The sequence below is a fragment of the Strigops habroptila genome, chromosome 7, assembly GCF_004027225.2.
Source record: "Strigops habroptila isolate Jane chromosome 7, bStrHab1.2.pri, whole genome shotgun sequence".
Taxonomy (NCBI): Eukaryota; Metazoa; Chordata; class Aves; order Psittaciformes; family Psittacidae; genus Strigops; species Strigops habroptila.
In genome coordinates, this window is record NC_044283.2 from 45170009 (window position 1) to 45190059 (window position 20051).

Here is a 20051-nt window from a genome sequence, read left to right on the forward strand (position 1 = left end):
GAAGCTGTTCCCGGAGTTAACGTGTCAGTGGTACCACAACATACCTACTATTAGGAACTGGAATAATACAATACAGACCTGGTGGTGTTCCAGGACATCCCTTTGTACAGTATTTTTGTACTGAAAAGGCACTTACTGGCAGAGGCGTATGTGTGTGTTTGGAGGAACGACTATTTGCTTGCTGCCCCTTGTGTTTGTTGTGCTGACGTGTTTGGCAGTGGTGGAACCCTCTTTACACAAACCCCTGTTGGGCAAGTCATGGTCACTGGATCACAACTCTTCAGAGCTGTATGCGCCCTCTGAGGTGTTCTTGGGGTGGGGGAACAGAACCTTCTTGTGCCACGATGAGACGCGGTGCTTACTAAATTAAACTTTAAAATAGCAGTTGATTTAGAAATGTCCTTTTAAACAACTAGTGTTGTAATAGTGCCATACTTTGAAAAGAATACTTTAAACTTCAATGTTGATCTCTGCTGAGATGAACATCCCCATTTCTTGCTTTTACTGGTAACAAATATTACTTCAAAGGTTTTTCATAAACGAGAATTAATGCTTTATTCATGTTCTGGAAGCAAGCAAGTTCTTAAACATTAACGAGTGGGGCTGTTCACTTTGACCTTAAAACAGCACTAAAAGCACATGCAACTTATTAGTCACCTCCTTCTAAGCAGCGATTTATAAAAAATTACATAGCTTATTATTTCTAGAATTGCAGTTGTAGCTGACATGTAAGAAGACATCACATAGCTCCATATAATGAAGAAAATTAATAAAGTGCATATCCTAATTAATATTGCTGACATGATTTATTGAAGTTCTGGGACTAAATTTCACCTTGGACTAAATCTTCTGTTAAAAAATTAAATTATTACAGAGATTAATTTGTCCCCTGATTTTCTAAGGCTTTACAAGGACACCAGGAAATAAACTGAAATTATAAATTTCTGAGAGGAATGATTACTTGTAAAAAAAATTAGAACAACTCCAGGGCCATGTGCACACTAGTAATAAGACCAATAAACAGCATATAAGAGCGAAGTTTTCTTGGAAAATATAAATGGATAATTATTTTTTTTGGACTTCTACAAGAGTCTGTATTTCAAATTTAGTTTCCTTTAAAAAGGCAGTAAAAATGGGCCTGATTTCTTTCAACAGACAATAGAAAGAAAAAAACTGTATTATGACACTCTATGTTGCCAGAGATTAGCCCTTAAACCATTACCACACATCAAATCACCAATCAGTCAACTGACCAAACAGGCACAGACTACCCTCTGTAAACTTAAAAACCACCAAACCAGTTCGAAATCCCTTGCCCCCAAAATCTCCTTTTAAACCTTGTGTATCTTCAATCTAGCCTCACCAGCCTGGGAGGATGCAACAGATCTTGCCCCATTTTGACACACCACCCCATGGAGTTTGCACTTTAAGCAAGGACAGATGATGCTCCTCCTCCTCGAGGTGCTGTGCTGGCCTTTACCCAAGGCTCTGAAAGCTAACAGGGATTACCAGAGGGACTACCAAAATAGGCCCTCATATTAAACATGAAACCTGGCTCACTTGGCTTGAAACTGAGCTGGCAATGTTCCTCCGCTGTTACTGGCATAACATAACTGACACCTCTCCCGCACTTCAACCCCAGACCAGGAGCTGGTCTCAAAGCCAGTGGCACAAAGCCACTTGAGGCACATGCCTAGCTGTCACCGTATCTTAAATAACTAAATATAAACTACCAGTGCAGCCAGCAGAAAGGACCCATCATCTCCAGAACAGATGGTCATTATGTCAAGCAGGCAATTTGTGCACCAGAAATAATCACAGGTTAATTCCATCCTGTGGCTAATCGAGAGGACAGGTTTGAGCCGAGTGGTGTTGCAGTGGGCTACATTTAAACCAAATCAGTTTGCAAACTGTTCAGGCATGCAGACAGATGTAGTAAGTGGCTAGATAGTGGTAAAGAAGAGCAATGTGGTGGTGGGGCTGCAGAAGATGCGTTTGCCAAATCCCAGCTCTAGCTAGCAAGGGCAAGGCTTCCCAAGTTAAAGAACAAGTGAGTATATGTGAAGAAAGTAGGTGCCAATTTGCACATATGCATTTGGTTATTCTGCTTATGAAGGCAAGTGAAAAATCAGCTGCAGTATCCAGATACATTTGGAAAAGAACTACAAGCCCTTACACAGCATACACCTTGCTGTGTAGGAGTTGCCAGCTCATAAACGCACTTCATTCTCCACTAAAAGGAGGTCCTGTGGACCTACACTAAAGATACTTTCTCTAAAAGGCCAGGTATAACGGCTAGCATCTGTTTCTTTCGTTTAGGGGTCGCATTTCAGCCCTGGGACAATTTTCCCACATCCCCCTCATTCTGCATAGTTCCCTGAACAGAATTTATCCTTGAGAACCCACGAAGAACACGACACCTAAAAGCTGTAGCTGCACGACCCAAAGCAACTGCAAAGGCCAAAGATTTCTCCAGAATCAGGCTGACCAGAGGGCATCCACTCCCTCAACGCGGGGAACCGCTGCATAAACAGCACCGAATCACCCTGGGGCAGGTTTACGAACCCCCAGGTGCCTTTCACAAAGCTGAACATCGCTCTCTCCTGGCCGCTGCCCCTCACTGCAGCCCTCTCCCCGCGCCCGCGGGACCGCACGCTCCGAGAGCGCCTGCGGGATTCGAACCCACGACCTCAGCCCGACCGGCGAGTGCCGTAAGACCCGCCCCATGAGGCCCCGCCCCCGAGCCTTTGTCTGCTCCGCCCCTCGCTCGCCCGCTCGTCTGTGCCTGCGCGGTTGCGACGCGTCACTTCCGTTGCGGCGCGGGGCAGGTGCCGGAAGCGCTTCGGTAGCTGTCCCGGAGCGCGGCGGCGGCGGCGTTGGGAGCTCGCCGGCGCCATGGTGGAGGTGAGGGGCGGGAGGGGGCTCGGCTCGCCCGCGCCGCCGCTGGGCGCCTTGTGCCCTCCCTGCCTCGCCGTTGAGGCGTCCCGGGAGGGACTAGGGAGTGTTGCCGGGGCGGTGAGGCGGTTTGGGCCCGTGAGGGTGCCGCGCCGGGCGGGGACCACCGAGCACCACAGCGCACCCCCCCTTCGAAATTGGTACGAAAGCGCCGCTGTGGGGATGAACCACGGTCGTCCCTTCGCCTTCCCAGCCCCTGCCCGCCTCGCCGTGGGGACAGCGAGTTGGGTGCCGGTGTGAAGGCTGCAGGGTGCGGGTCTGCGGCGGGAGTCAGCAGCAGGCAGCAGTTTTGCTTTGACAGACTTACGCCGGATGCGGAGTTGGTGCTGGTCTGGGAAGTGGTGCTGTGAGGCACAGCTTCCGGTGGCTTACTGGCTTTGTCAGCTAGCCAAGGAAATGGAATCTGTACTGTGAGGACTTGGAAGTGGAACTGGGGAGAAGGCCACTGGTTTTACAGGCCATGGAATAGTTACTGTGGGGTGAACATCATGCACTTCTAAAAGCAAGTAGTGTTGTCAGGAGCATGTAAGAAGATGCAGACACTGCTGCCCCATGCAATGCTATCAGGCTTCTTTTATGGAAGAGCATTTGTTAGAAAATATTCATAAATGCTTCTTCCCTACTGGGGAGGTGTTGTATTACTGACTACTGATGTGGTGATTTCAACAGCTGCTATTGTTGAACAGTAACTAGCTGCTATTATTCTTATCTCTTTATTCAGAGGTATGAAATTCCTAATCCTACTCCAAATGCTTCGGTTTTGGGGTTTTTCCTTCCACTTAATATCTGGAGCTTGTAGGAGTTCATTGAGCCAGAGCAGAAAACTTTGTGTAGATGCTACGGAGTTAGGAAGTTAATAGCCACTGCAGAATGGTTTGATGAGTGGACAAACAACTTCCAAGGCAGGAAAACAGAACCTACAGATAACTTAATAGGGAAAGCACCTGTGTAATGTGTCTTAAAGGCTGGGCAATTGAGTGATATCCAGTGCCAAAAGTTATTAATGTAGCTTCCAGTTTGTTGCTATTGTTTGTGTGACATTGTCGTGGTTTAAGCCCAGCTGGTAACTCGAGATGCACAGAACATAGTCATGCAAAGAGTTTGGGCTTGTACCTAAGTGAGCAGGCTCAGATTTCCAATGATTTTTTTCTCTTTTTTCCATTGGGAGGAAAATATTAATAAAAAATGAATTGTGCTGTTGATAAGGAAATAGTCTCTATAAGTTAATAGCTTTTTAACTCTGCTTGTTAGTTCCTGAATGTGAATTTTAAGTATGTTTTGCTTATACTAACAAGCAAAAATTAGAAAACAGGCTTTATCAGGTTGGATTCCAAGTTTTCTCTCAGTAAACTGTGCCATGCTTATGTAAAGTGCCACTGTGCACAGAAACTGGTGATTGCCCTTGTTCTTTTTATGGTGGTAGTGAAATAAAATTTACAGGAGTGTTTTCAGAATTGCTTATTTTATTGCCTACTTACAAAAACAGAACTGGAAAGGATGAGGGGGAAAAAGTTTGCACACTCATGGAGTTGTCATATAGATATCAGTTTTTGGCTTGCTTTTCAAAGTCTTGGCAGTTTCCAAGAAAAGGAGCATTATTTTGAGTAAACAGTGAATTAAAACAATTAACAGATAAACTTAATTTTTTAATTTTCAAGAAAAGTGGTGTTTTCTGTGAACTAAATAGTGCTACGTTACCTCATGGTACTGAAGTCTGGAAATTGCTACTCTGTTTAATTTGTGTTTCAGTTTTTCATGTAATTGTGTTCAAATGTATTTAAATGTTCTTTTCTTTCTCTTAGGAAGTGCAAAAGCATTCTGTGCACACACTTGTGTTCAGATCTTTGAAGAGGACTCATGATATGTTTGTAGCTGATAATGCCAAGCCTATCCCGTTAGATGACGAAAGGTAAGTACTAAACTCAGGCAAGTTTTAACCTATGTCAGTGATTGCTTCATCCAAGTCAGAAGTTCAGATGCTTCTGTAGAGTTAATAGAGTAGTCTTGAGGGAAGAAAAATATCATAGTTGTAAAGTAAGTTGTATAAAACCTCTCAAATCTTTCAAAACTTAGTATCAACAAAAATCTGAGTTTATTCAGCGTTATGCTTTACTCTCCCAACAGTCACAAAGTAAAGATGGCAGTCAAGCTACGTACGGAGTATGGCTCAGTATTACACATGCCTACTCTTAAAGAAAACTTGAGAGAGAAAGGAGGCCCAAACACCGGGGATCCTTATGGACAAAAACAGTACTCTGGAAATCAAGGTTAGTTTGCTCTTAGGAGTATGTTTGTCCTTTGTTTTGTAACAGCCTCACTGATGTAAAATCTGAAGAATGCAGTCCAGTGTTAATGCGTTGGAAATAAATGTGGAAATCAAAATACTACTTTTTTTTTTTAATTGTTTTGTATTTTCCTTGCTAGGGTCCATAGGAGGTAAGTGATTCAGAACAAGGAGAAAGTTTGTTTTAACAAAGGAGTAACAGGCTGCTGTGAAATTTTTACAGTGATTCATCAGTAAAAAGAACAGTTTTTATGGTAGCATTAGTGTGTGCTCTACTTAGGTGTTAGAAAGATGAGTAAGGTATTTCTCCTTTTGACAAGTTTGTGATGGTCAAGGAAATGTGTTTTTGTTGTTTTTGGTGGGGTTTTTTTTATTTTGTTTCATAACATTTTTTCGTACTTCCTTTAGCTCTGCAACTATGAAATCAGAGAACTATTTTAAATCTGTAGGTTTTTTTCAACCTGTGTTTGGTTATATATGAAATCTGTGTGTAATAGGTAGATCCCATATGGAAACTTGCCTTCTGAAGAGTGCCAAATACCACCTAATTTTAGTTGAGATTTCTGTTTTTTTCTCAAGGTACTTTATTTGGAAGTATTCTGAAAGTGAAATATGTTGAGAGATAATTAAAAATCTTTTAAGAAAGAGAAAAACCTTTTTCTTTTCTGATACCACAGACAACCAGTTGTCTTTACTAGCTTACATTTCAGACACCAGTGCTATTTGTGTACTTGAATCCTTTTCCATGATAGCTACTGCAAAAGGCATCTTTGACAGTGTGAAGATTTTTCTCTTGAGAGTCCCTCTTGATAACAGGTAGCCTCACCATTTTAAGAATGTTTTGGTTTTTGCATTTTGTTTTTTTATTTTTGAGTTCTATAAAACAGAGATAATCGGAACAAATGAAATGAAAATAAAATTGTTTGGGTAGTACATTAGAAGTGATTGTTGGTTTCTTCTGCTGCTGTTTTCCTTTATTTCCTGTTTGAGTGCATCATTTGCAGTGCAGTATGAAATGTAATTATTAATACAAAATTTTGTTGCTCTTCAGGACAAGAACTTGAATATTTGATAACTGGCACACATCCATACCCACCTGGGCCCGGTAAGTAAAATGCTGTGTGTGCCTGGGTTTTTTGGCTTCCTATAGCAACATGGTATCCTCAATCCTAGCAGGGGCAGGCTTTCTCTTGCTGTGAATCCATACCTCATAGTAGCGGGAAATGCAATTTAAATTTCATAGTATTACTTTCATAGTATTGATGCAGAGAGTCTTGTGGCTGATTTGTAGGAGGAGGATTTAGGCACAGACGCAGTGTCTTCTCACTGAGCCTCTGTGGATGTGAGCTTGCTGTGAGGCAGCCATTCATTTCTATGAGATTTCACCTCCTGTGGTAACATTATGACAAAAATGTTCTAGAAATCTCCTCTTTGATATTGTGGTCTCCTTTCTCTGGGACACTTTGCCCTGAGAAAGAGACATTAGAGTCTAATAACTTGTGGTGTTTGGTTTTGTTTGCGCTTGGAAGGGTTGTGTTTCTGTATTGTTACGTTAGCCATTGCTAATTATCACTACTGTTTTGTTATTTTTTTCAAGGTGTGGCTCTGACAGCAGATACTAAGGTCCAGAGGATGCCTAGTGAATCTGCAGCACAATCCTTAGCTGTGGCACTTCCTGCTTCTCAATCCAGGTACTGCTGTGTTATGTCATTAACACTTTTATCTACAGGGATTTCAAGGCAAAATACTTAAGTCTCGGGATAGGAGCTACTCTAAGTATTTTGAATGATCTAAATTATGAAATGTTTAAAGAAACTGCTTTTAGTGTGGTCAGGCATCATTTTTCTGTGCGCTTCTGTTTACATAGAAGAGAAAAAAGTGAGGCTTTGTTTGTGGGTGTCTTTTACCTTGACGTGGTCAGTCACAGGAACAGGTTGCCCAGAGAGGTTGTGGAGTCTCCATTCTTGCAGGTGTACAACACTCAACTGGATGTAGCCCTGTGATAACTTATTGTTTGGTAAAAGAAAGTTGATTCCAATTCATCAACCATTTTCATTCAACTTAGGTTGGATGCAAATCGGACAGCTGCTGGTGTGGGTGATATTTACAGGCATGCTGGAATATCTGAGCGTTCACAGCCTCCTGGGATGTCCGTGGTGAGTTGCACATCTAATGTGAAAAGTACATAGTATTCACCAGATTGCCTCTGGATACATTTGTGTGTTGTGTGGAGATCTCCTGACTGACTAAATTTAATGAGTGTTGAGATGTCAGAGCAAGAAGGCTTTAGGTTGTAGGGAAAGAAGTAAGTTATAAAACGTAAGAGTAACCTTCCTTTTAACTTGCAGGCTATGGTGGAAGCTGGTGGAAACAAAAATTCTGCATTAATGGCAAAGAAGGCTCCAACCATGCCCAAACCTCAGTGGCATCCACCTTGGAAACTATACAGAGTAAGTTACAAATGTGCGACGTGAACATGCGCATAAAAGTAAATGAATATTTGATGTTCTATGAAGACCTCAAGGCATAATTTTCCTTCTCATTCACAAAAATGAAATCAAGTGAAAAGTGATCACAACTAAGTTGCATACGTATGCTTCCTTAAATAACAAAGAGGTTAGATTACAAACATCTTTCATTCTATTTGGTAAATTATTTTCTGAACATTGTGAATTTTACCCTTATTTATGAAGGTGTAGCTGTATTGTGATAAATCTGTTAGAGTTTGTTTTTTCTTTTCTAGTCTGATTCTTTGGTAGAGGAACTCAAAGGCAAAGTGTAAAATTTGAAACTAATAACGTGTTCAAGAAATACTGTTAATGCAATGAAATTGTCTCCAAAACACTTAAAGGCAGTCACTGAGTCAGCCAGACTTCTTTTACTTGATATGAAAATGGGGAAAAAAAGCTGAATACTTAAATTACAAATTATCTCTGTGGTTTAGATTGCTTGACTTCTAGTCTTGTTTTTGAATTACTCTAAATTTGCCTTTTAATTTTCTTAGGGAGTAATAATAGCCATTCCCCCCAAATCTGATACCATCTTCAAACATTTTGGTGATGCGTATGGCAAAGGAGCTGAGTTGAAGAGAAAATCTCTAAGCATGTGGTTTTGTTCAGATCTTTTTAACTCTTCAAGTGCATCTGTTTGAACATGTACTTCCCCCCCCCCCCCCCCAAGGGGCTGATTCTTACTATCAAATTTAAGCAATTTCATCTTTTGTCTAAGAAAAAGTGAATATTTTAGGAATGTTAGGCTTTCCTGATACTTAAAAAACCTCAGGCTCTGGTATCAGAATTGTATTGGTTTAGCACTGTTCATCTGAATGTAGCACCATGTTTAGATCTTCAGAGGAGTCCTGAATGCTGTATTAGTCATGAATCTTAAATTACTTTTTGAGATTAAGCTTAAAAAAACCCCAAAACCAAAACACTTAAGATGAAAGGAATATATAGGTTTTCTAAATACAGCAGTATTGGAACGTACTCTCTATAAAAATCAAGGCAAATGCCACTTGAAAAAAGTGTCACCAAAATAAACCCATGAGAGATGTAAGGTAAACAAGTGAAAAATGCCTACTTGTTAAGGAACGCTTTCTTTTCAGAGAGACTGTAAGTACAATTCAAGTAACTGTACTAATTTTACATGTAAACAGTTTTAGTGGAATTTTGCTGTCAAAATCCTTGCTCAACATGACACAAGCTTGTTCAGAAATAAAGCATAGCTGAAACTCTAAACGTGGGTTTTCTCTTACCTGTTGCTTAAGATACACAGTTTAACTGATCTTCCTAAGCTTGATCATTTAAGTCATTTGTGAAAGGTGGAAACCTAAAATAGGTCAGATAAACTATTTCTTAGATTTCTTCCCTGGAAATGCCTATTTCTGTTCCTAGACTAGGAAGAAATCTAGACAGTTATCTCCAATGTGGCTGTGGTCTCACCTGCTCAGAAGAATCCACTTTAGCTTTCTGAAGTATTTCTGCCTAAGAACTTTTGTTTTGTTTTACATCTTTTAAAATGAACTGTGTGACAGTACATGAAATATGACATCCAGTGAAAACAAATATGGCGTTTGATTTTTAGCTGTTTGACTTCAGAGAAATTAAAGACACAGAAAAGCTGCTGTAAACAAGCCATGTGTTGGTAGATCTTTCCTTATGAGATCTGTTTCCAGCATTTTGTTACCAGAAAGTTTCTAATATATTACCCCTTATTTGGGGAAAAGGAGGTGGTGGTGTGCTTTAGGAAGTTGTTATATGGCAATGTGATTTAATAGCCAAGATTGTATGTAATTGTTCTTCATTTTTGTGTAAGTGGTATGCAGCAGCATAAGGAACTTGTGCTTAAGGACAGTCTTTCTCTGCAAAGCCGCAAGTGTTATGGACTTTCAAAGGATTTGAAAAAGTTGCATATAGGAACAGGGTCTTTCTATATTGCAAATTCCCCAAGCCTGTATGACTTGTAAATTTTCAGTAGTTTCTTCGTTTAAATGTAAATCAAGCTCTCTTCAGATAAAATTTTACATTTTACTTTTTGGGGAGTATGCGTTTCTTGGTGAGTACTAACAAATTCCAGTGTTGGGGAATGAAAGTTACATTGGCAGATGTATATTATTTCTGATTTAGAAAAATTTTTATTCTTTCTAAAGGTTATCAGTGGTCATCTGGGCTGGGTGAGGTGTATTGCAGTAGAACCAGGAAATCAGTGGTTTGTTACTGGCTCTGCTGACAGAACCATAAAGGTAAGAGGTTGGAAGAAATAACTGACAAAGTTAGGGGCGGGGTTGGGTTTTTTTCTTGTTGTTTAAAAATGTTTTCAGCCCTTGGAAACAACTTCTTGCAACTTCTCATAGAATAATTGCTTGCAAAAACTGCAGAACACTTTTTTCTTTATGGCCTAGCCATAAAGGATTTGTGGAGTACTGCTACTTCTTGAGATTTCATTTATTACATGATAGTAGCTGGAGAGGAAATGTCTATGTTACTGTAAGTTTTGATTTACAATACAGCAGGATCACTTACATCTGGGCTGTTTACTCAGACTGTTCCTGGGTAGCTTTTAGCTGTCTACCTCAAAATACCTGTTCTGATGCAGATCTGGGACCTTGCTAGTGGCAAATTGAAGTTGTCTTTGACGGGACACATCAGTACTGTGCGAGGGGTGATAGTAAGTGCAAGAAGTCCGTACCTCTTTTCTTGTGGAGAAGACAAACAAGTGAAATGCTGGGATCTTGAATACAATAAGGTAAGCTAGTTTCTTTAATTTGAATTAATTGGTAGTGGCAAATATAAAAATCAAAGCATTTAGAATATTCTTTCAAATATCAAGTTAGTGTTTATGTGGTTTTTTACTCATCTAGGTTATCAGGCATTACCATGGTCATCTCAGTGCTGTCTATGGTTTAGACTTGCATCCAACAATAGATGTGCTGGTAACGTGTAGCAGAGATTCAACAGCACGAGTAAGTATAGCATTGTTATGTTTTAACTGAGAGGTGTCTGTGTGTTTCAACATCTTCCATTTGTAAAAGTTAATACTTAACAAAAGTTAACATGAGTCAAGATGAAAACACTAAGATGATTTATTTTAGCTTTTTCTTCAATTGTTGATAAAACTGAAGCCCGAATACACAAAAATGCAGTGTTACTTCAAGATAAGGTTTTCTTTCTTAATTTAGTGGGTAGACCTCGTAGTGTATATATAGGATTGCTTAGTATTTAGAAGGGTAGTATGGTTTTATAGTGACTTTAAGTTATCTGTATGTCTAGAAATTCAGTGGCAGGCTTCCTGCTTCCCTTGCAATTTTCCAGCTGAGGCAATTGTGTGATGAATTGTTGGATGAAAAACTACAACCTAAATACCCTTGTTTAATCTGTAGAACTATGGCAAGGAATTCATGTAATCAATGGCAATGCCTAAGATACATTGTATGTTCACCTGTTACTGACCTCTGACGTGCTTACTGTGAATTCATAGATCTGGGATGTAAGGACGAAAGCCAGTGTGCACACACTATCAGGACACACAAATGCAGTAGCGACAGTGAAGTGCCAAGCTGCAGAACCACAAATTATTACAGGTATAGTGGGCATGGCTTCACAAGTAACATGATTGAAAAACCTAATAATTATTGTATGTGTTCATTAATTATGCAAGGTTCATAATGCAATCCTTGTTCATTTACTTAATTTCTCTTATTAGTTTTCTGTTGAAAATAGTCAATGCCATGGTTATTTCATACTCGTAATGGTATATTTAAGCAAATATAGCTGTACATTGCCTGAATGTTTTTCTGCACTTTCTTTGTTTCTGGTGTTTACATTTTCTGTTGTACTATGAAGTGAGGCTTGCCTTTTCTGTGATATTTCACAGTTCTCCCAAATTCAGTTAAGAAGTGTCCAGTACCATAGTTAAATATTATGTTTATCTTCTTTCTCATTACGTAAAAATCTGGCTTTGCTGTGTAACTTAGCTCTTTAATTTCAAACTGTGGAAAAAGACTATTACAACCCAACATTGTCCTTGTCTAAGGTGGCATTTAATATCATATTTTTGTAACAAACATAGTATTTGTCTCTTTCACATAGAAAGTTTTGGCTGCCTTTTCAAAGTAATAATAAAGATAGAATCAATATGATGGTTTCTGCTATTTTTTATTTTCTTTTCACCGTAGGCAGTCATGATACTACCATACGGCTCTGGGATTTAGTGGCAGGAAAAACTCGTGTTACTTTAACAAATCACAAGAAATCTGTTAGAGCAGTAGTGCTACACCCAAGACAGTAAGTTTTCCTCATTCTTTTACACTTTCACAGTTCAGAACATTGTGTGGTGACAGAAAGCCAATGTGAGTGACTATTTAGAATGGTAGGGCACAATAATGTGGAAAACTAATGAGCTTTGAATGCTGTAAAAAAAAAATGTATATCTCAGTTCTCAAATACCTTTTACTACATTGATTGTGCTCCCCAGGCATTGGTGTACATTAGCAATCCTGAGAATGTCTTACATCCCACAGAATTTCTTATGTATGTGCCTTTGATGAAGTCTGAAATCGGTGACACAGTAAGGCTAATAATAAAGATGTAACTGAATGATGGTTAGCAGAAAGTGAAGTAGGTTTGTAGAATGGTACATGTGTGAACAATGCTAAAGGAGACAGGGATTAATACAAAGTGGGGGTTTTGAATATGTGGTTCTCTGCACAAGACATTTCAATCTAACTGGTCTGAAAAAGAAACTTGTATTTAGTCTTTGAAGCAGGTGGTGTTGGAAGTGCTCTCAATTTAGAGGCTATATTTTGAGGCATCAACAGTTGCCTGTTTGGATAAATCCCCAATAAAACAATGCAGAGAAGGTATTCACATAGAACTGCAGTACTTCTGCACCTCTAATATCTTAAAATTAAATTCTGTGGGTGCAGAAATTCAGAATCTTTAATATGAGTAAATTTTGACCAATCTGTATGTCTTAAAAATTGTGAAGGTCTTATGCTATGCCTGCTAGCTCTACCGGAGAAAAACCTGTAACTTCTTGTAACCTTGTAACTTCTTGCACATGTTAAAATAAGGGAATTGATTATTTTAGGGTAACTCAGTAAAACAAGTTCTCTTTCATAGTTCACTGTTTTGCAGTTCTTTATTCTTGGTTGCATAGTTTTGGAAGACTAGTCAATAGTGGGGTTTTTTTGTTTGGGGTTTGCTGCTTTTTTTTTTTCACTGGTAGCTTTGCTGATAATGCACTTGTACCTGAAATTTTGCCAGAATAACAATTGGACAAGAACTTAATGTGCATTTTTAATATTTGTTTGCATATTAACACTCTATATAGCATAGGATTTATAAAGTGTAGGTACTCTGTGAGACAGAAAGAAAACGGTAGAAATAGGTAATTCATGACTTCATAAATTTGCTTCATTTTATGTGAATTAAAAATGTCAGAAAAGCAGTTTTAGTATTAGGTGACTTTGAAGCTAGCACTTAACAGCAGTTTCAATGAAGGATGTTTGCTATTCCTACAGCTATTTTGAAATTTAACATACTGTGCTTATTTTCTTTCAGTTACACGTTTGCATCTGGCTCTCCCGATAATATTAAGCAGTGGAAATTCCCAGATGGAAACTTCATTCAGAACCTCTCTGGTCACAATGCTATTATCAACACACTGGCTGTAAATTCTGATGGTGTTCTGGTCTCAGGAGGTAAAAATGAGAAATACATGTTTGCATTTCCCCACTCCACTCCTCTACAATGGCTGGAGATCCTTAGACAAAGGTGCTAGCTGAGCTCTCCTTTATCTGGGCCTATAAACCTGCTACAGCATACAACTTCATTCCATAGTCAGTAGGGCCACTTTTATCTTCCTGGATGTTACTGAGCTGCATGCAGAAAAATATATTTGAAGTTACTTTTAATGTGCTGCAGGGAAGAGGTTTCCTCTTCTCAGTTGGCTACTGCTGCAAGGCTCCAGATTTCATCCTCTCTGATCTGATCATTAGTTGTCCCCTCAGGAGTGGTGTGGAAACTGGAAGCTGCCTGGGAGACATCTGGTGCTTTGCCTGCTCTCTGTTAGTAACAAGTTGATACAGTGAGAATGGATAGAGCATATAAAAACATCTTGCCAAAGCTTGCTGTACCATTTAAATCTGAACTCTTCCTTGGTGTTTGTGCAGCACAAATGCACTGGTTCCGTTGTCTCAAAGTTTCCTGCATGCATTTTCTGATATTACCTTGATCTGTTCAAAAGATTGATGGCTAATCTCCAAATTTTGTTGTGAATCAAACCCATGTTTACTCAGCCATATTATGTATTCAAGCATTTGGAAATTAAAAAACTAGCTGCTTGGCTTCAGTGCTTATGGGAGAATTTAGTGTCTATTGTGATACATCAATTTAATTCTTTCAGTCAGAAGCTTCCAGAATTTAATAATCATCTGATACATCAGAATATCGTTAGTGGTCTGTGAGCCCCTGATGTCTTGGAGCTATTAGTTTATATTCATGTATCTGTGTTGGAGTAGGAGGAGAATACCAAATGCTTACCATGTCTGATCATGAATAATTGTATGGAAGAACACTTACCTCATTGCAAGTAGCGTTTTTCTATATATTAGTTACTCAAGCACTGTAATAAAAATATTTTATTGGAAGTATGTGTTACTAAAACTATAATTTATGAAGCTTGAGTTCTATGTTTGTACAAGACAAAGCACATATGTAGATGTGCAGTTGCTGGCTGGCTTTAAACCATGACAGTAGACCACCTTTCAAAAAAGCTCGTCACTAAAAAAGCTTTTAGAAATCCCAATAGGAAGATGGTGTGTTTTTAATGTAGGTGCTGTTATAAACAGGGAAGGAGTAAAGTGTGTGGAAAAAGGAAATGCTAATTTTACAGCTTGAGAGCTGAGCTCTAGAATAACAGTTCAAGTTTGCATGGGAGGTTAAACCCAAATCTCTGAGGTCCTAGACCAGCCACTTAATTACGAGACTGTCGTGGGAGAGTTCTAGCAGTCAGAGGAAAGTGAATTAAGAGGCCAGACTGTATAGTTCCATATAACTTGCAGAGCGTGGGCTTTTATGTCTCAGTTTTGCTTGTCTAATCTTTTGGGTAGTTGTGAACAAGGATGGGACTCAATTCATGGCATCACACATGATAGCTTAAGATGGGTTCCATGAGTTTGTATTATACTTACAAAAAAACATTTCTGTGTTTGTAACCAAAGAATAACAAAAAAAAAAAAGCAGCAGTTCAGTTACACTGTGGAAATGTATTTGGTCCCTCTTGGTCCCATTTGATACAGTATGTCCTGTAGGCTAGGGATGTGGAGTTAAGATGGAAATGTGCTAAGCAGGAGTTGGAAGAGAGCTGATAATAAGTCAGCTTACCCTGGTTATGTTTTCAAGTATTTATAAAGAAGTTGATGCTGAATTAAGATGAGGCTGCCTTAGGAACTGTAGAAATACCCTTCTTGGTTTTTTTTGTCTAGCTGGCAGTTGTGGAGCAGTTTTTAATACATCTGTTTTGGCTAGATAATGCTTTGGGAGGAGGTTGTTTGAAACCAAAACTGAAAAATTGCTTTGAGAGCATCCTTCTGAATACAGAGTTCAGATTACTATGAATACCCTGTAGCTGATGCCAGTAGCAGTAATACTGTTAGTGGTTTGAACTGGATTTGAAATAGAACCTCTGCAAACATTAAGCTATTTCCCTTTACAGGCTCCTTACTGTCTGTGATCTGTTTAACAGGATGATGTCTCTGTTCAACTTTACTGGAGCTACTGAACAAGGAGCTTGATACTCAGAATGCCAGTCCTTGCTGTGCTTCCAAAGCAACTTGCTTCAGTTGCCATGTGATGTAGTGTATCATCTCTCTGGGTTATCTGATACAAAGCTGGATGAGATTCTGAGGAAGCTTCTATCAGCCTTAGACAAGATCAGCCTTTCTTAACTAAGAAGGGAACCAGTAGAAGATAGGAAACCTTGTAGGCTCTACTGAGCTATTCTACATAAATGTTGTAGCTGATATATTGCTGATGTATTAATTAGTTGCTCATGATATTATTTTTAGAAAACTAATTGAAATTAACTTGTTAAAAATACTGTGTGTGTTTGTTTCAGCTGACAATGGTACGATGCATCTTTGGGACTGGAGAACTGGATACAATTTCCAGAGAGTACATGCAGCTGTGCAGCCAGGCTCTTTGGACAGCGAATCAGGAATATTTGCTTGTGTTTTTGACCAGTCAGAAAGCAGACTGCTAACTGCTGAAGCTGATAAAACCATCAAAGTATACAAAGAAGATGATACTGCGGTATGTCAAAGTGGCTTTTTAATGTTATGCATATCAATAAGAGACATGCAGAGACTTGTGTAATCAATTTTATTGAAGTTTGGAAGCAATATGCATGCAATAACATTAAGAGGACAGTAGCTAGTTTCTGCACTCCTATTTTTTTATTATATGCTATAGTACAAATAAGTGTCAGGTCTGTCAACTCTTCTGCAAAAGTCCTTTGTGATGAGGTGTAGAGAAATCTTAATACAATGATGCATACTGCATTTTGAAGCCAGTAGGGGACTGTGTGTGGTTGTATTGATTAAAACGTGGGAATTTGAAAAAAGATTACATTTGAAAGATTTATTGTACTTCTGTGTATGATCTACATTAGCTATTTGCCTTGACAATTTTTAGAATTCAGAATAGTCTATTTCTAAGCTGTTATTCTCAAATCCAAATCCATTTACTAATGGAGAAGACAATAGAATGTTATATAGCTTATCAGCATATGTCTTCAATATAAAGGATATAAGGATTTTTATTAAACCTTTAAATTTTTGCATTGAATTAGACTTGGAACAACTCTTAGATGTGAACGAATAAGTAATGTTTTATCCATTTTTGCAACTGGGCAGACTGTAGACTCTGGGGCATCTGCCAGTACTGATGTTGATACTGCTGGAAGGACTGTCTCTGGAATTCATGTTCTTGTGCTTTGATCGCTACAGTATTGTTTCTTAAATGCCATTGGCAACCTGATTTTTGTCCTTGTTGCAAAAAAACCTCAGAGAACAAGTTTTGTTACGTACTTCAGACAGTGGGATGATATGAAATTTCATATAGGTAAATTAATTCCATAGTAATTAGGTAATTACAATGTTACATGTGTCATAGAGCATATATACTGTGTGAGTAACATTTTAAACTAAACCCTAATTACAGGTGAATTTCAAGTTAAAAATAAACCTTATGAGATTTTTCTTTTTTTCTCTTTAGACTGAAGAAACTCATCCTGTCAGCTGGAAGCCAGAAATTATCAAGAGAAAGCGATTTTAGTGTGGCAGGATACTTATACTGTAATTTTGTTTTGGCTTTCCTGAGAGCATTCAGTCACATTTTGTTCTGCCTAGAACAGCAGAGCAGGAAGTCAGCTAAGTCATTGCTATTTCAACATGTTTTATAATAAATTTTATTTCTCTTCCCTTTTGTTTTTTTTTTTTCGGTGTGATCCCAGCAAACCAGTTGCAGCTGTTAACTTTCTTTTTGTGGAGCATGTATAGTTCATGAAAAGGATAGATGTGCAGGTGCTTACTTTTTTGTATGAATCTACTGAGTGTAGGTCTAAAAATATTTTGATGAGCCAGGTTTTCTGTAAGACTGTTGCTTGACTCCAAAAGTTAATTGCAAGTTCATACATAGAAGCCATGTACTGGGAATTTCTTGATTGACACTTTTAGATTTTAGACCAGTATAGCTTACTGTACATATGCTAATTGTATACTGCAATGGAACAGCATATATACTAAATTAGGGAGTAACTGAGTAATCAAGAAAGAAGCAGGACAATATAATAATAATGTAGTTTGCTTTATAAATGCAGCCACTGAGCATTGCCAGTGCAATGAAGTAGATCTTCAAAGTGTTTCTTTCCTTAGGAAAGCTTTCATATGCAACTACTAATCTTAACTCATTTCATTTCAGAGTGGACCTTCTGTAGCAAGGACCACTGTCAAATCATATTGTTCACCACCACCGTAGGGTTAGGACCAGTTACTTTCTTTGTAAATCACCTGTTTGTTTTTTCAGTTATCCAAAACGCATGACATTAGAGTACAGTTAACTTTTAAAACTGAGGTCTAAGAGGAAGAGCTCTTAAGTCATTCCAGCCTTAATTTGACATGTTGCTGTCTGCCCATGATCTTCTGAAGGAATTTAAAATACACATTTCTGAAAGATAATTTGTACTCCTGAAGGGACAAATCTTTCATTGTGTTTACAGTCACATAACACGCAGTAAACATATAAGCCTTCTTGCTACAGGTTTTCTGTGATGCTCTAAAGCACTTTCTCTTCATGGGGGACAAAAGTGTTAAGTCATCAAGCCATTCAGTTGCTGGGTAGGTGCTGAGAATTGTTCTGTTGCTGCGGCATTGGTAGCAAGCAGTTCACAATAATTATTTCTGTTCTCTGCCGCTCTGACTTTTTTCAAACCTGGAATTTATGTTACAGAAATGACAGTTACTTGCAATGTAACTTACAAAAAGCTAGTAAAACTAAGTGTTGTTTAAATTACAAGAATTTTTGTCTTGTCTTTTATGATACATAGGAAGTAATGTATTTATAATTTGAATTTTTGACAGTATCATTTTAAGAGAGTCCATGCTGCATAAATATCTGATTTTTGGTTGACAGCTATTGTCTGAGGCATCTTTACAAAAAAGGGTATTTACAAGTTGGATTGGTATTTACAAGTTGGATTAAACATCTTTTGATAATTTGAATTTTTGTAGATTTGTTACAGCTGTTAGAATTTTAATTAACATAATGGGAGAAAATACAGGTCATGACTTACGTGTATTTTATACTGCTGCTAATGCTTCATTCCAGAAATCTATGAATTATTTGCATTACACAGAAGTTTCTTGCACGCACTGAAATCCCCTGAAGGTAACCAGAGTGGAGAGCAATAATGGACTTGAAAAGGGGTGGGATTGTTGTGGGCTTTTTGTTTGCTGGGTTTTTTGGGGGGTTGTTTTGTTGTGGGTTTGTTTTGTTTTTTGGGGTTTTTTTTAAGTGTCTATTTCTTGTGATACTTTGGAGTCAGGGAGAGGAAATCAGAGGTTTTGGCTCACAGTTCTATCACATCTCCTCTGTAGTGGCACTTTCCTTTAAAAACTGTGTTTATTCCGCTGTTTATTGCTTTGAAGAGAGATCAGAAAGTCTCCTGCAGAACCTCTGCCCTGGTTAAAGATCTGGTTTGCAAAAAAGGCTACTCACTGTTATTGAGAATAACACTTCTTTTTGGTTCTATAATATGCTGTCCCAGTTCTAAATGTCTGGGTTTTTTTTAAATTGTATTCTTTAACATTTGATTTGCATGTTCATTTCCATCCCAGCAGTGTTTTTCTTCCACTTGACAGTAATGTTAATAGCATCACATATGTAGTATGACACGTCAAGATTATCACATTTCCTTTAAGTGCTTCTCTAGCACAAAGTAAGCCTCGATGGTGAATTGTGATACACAGTTGTGTAGGATATACAGTGACAAGGTGAAGCAAAAGAGGAGGATCTGGTCCATTGGATGTATTTTCCATTATTCTGGAAAGTGTCATGCTGCAATGTCAGTTAAAGTAATATGAGCCTAATCTCAGAAAATAATTGTCATTTATTTCATAAAATTTGATTTCTTCTGTATATGATTATATCGTACACATTTCTACCACAAACCCTGAGTTTTGTTTTATACTGTACATAATTGCAGAGAAGTAAGAAAATGTTTTTTTGTTTGTAACATAATTCAAAAACATGTAATTGGTAAAATTGATAGTTTTTAAGATCACTCTTTGCTGTATACCGAAGCATACAATGTAAGCTATGCAGCTAGAAAGCTGCCATTTGCTGGCAGCACGTAAGTTGCGTAGGACGGTATGTCTTTGGCACCTTAAAGGCTTACAGAAGTAGATCTTTAATAGCCAATTTCTTTTTAATCCTGTTAAATAAAAATGAAAGTGCTGTGCCTGATTTAAGTGACAGCAATTTAGCCATCAATAAAGCCTTCAGTACGATATGGTGTCTTTTTTTTTCCATTTGGAGTTTTGTAGTAATAAGAACGAAAAATAACTATGTATTGAAAGAAAAAGTTATTTAGGATTAAAATGGACTGTTTCCCATAGTACAGTAACAAATACTCTTGCACATCAGCTGTAATGGAGGGATTAGCAAAACAAATGCAGTATTGTTCATTAATTTTCTCTAACATGTTTAATTTTGGTGTGTCTTATGGGGAACAAATTAAAGGGGTATTTCTGTCT

The 20051-nt window shown here is 38.3% G+C and overlaps 1 protein-coding gene across 1 annotated transcript; it reads left to right on the top strand.

Moving 5' to 3' along the window:
• Positions 1-2811: 2811 nt before the first annotated feature.
• On the top strand, positions 2812-19805 carry PLRG1 (pleiotropic regulator 1). Its single transcript, XM_030491280.1, has 15 exons — positions 2812-2904; positions 4758-4864; positions 5080-5222; positions 6291-6344; positions 6837-6930; positions 7305-7395; positions 7588-7689; positions 9888-9980; positions 10334-10483; positions 10599-10700; positions 11216-11318; positions 11913-12021; positions 13300-13439; positions 15857-16050; positions 17014-19805. The coding sequence occupies exons 1-15, from the start codon at positions 2896-2898 to the stop codon at positions 17071-17073; spliced, it is 1551 nt and encodes a 516-aa protein (XP_030347140.1). The 5' UTR covers positions 2812-2895; the 3' UTR covers positions 17074-19805.
• Positions 19806-20051: the final 246 nt, after the last annotated feature.

Excerpts from the sequence above, each read along its gene's own strand:
- PLRG1 (XM_030491280.1), top strand. Across the intron at positions 6,345-6,836 it reads TCCATACCCACCTGGGCCCG|GTGTGGCTCTGACAGCAGAT; the intron begins GTAAGTAAAATG and ends ATTTTTTTCAAG. Across the intron at positions 9,981-10,333 it reads CTGCTGACAGAACCATAAAG|ATCTGGGACCTTGCTAGTGG; the intron begins GTAAGAGGTTGG and ends GTTCTGATGCAG.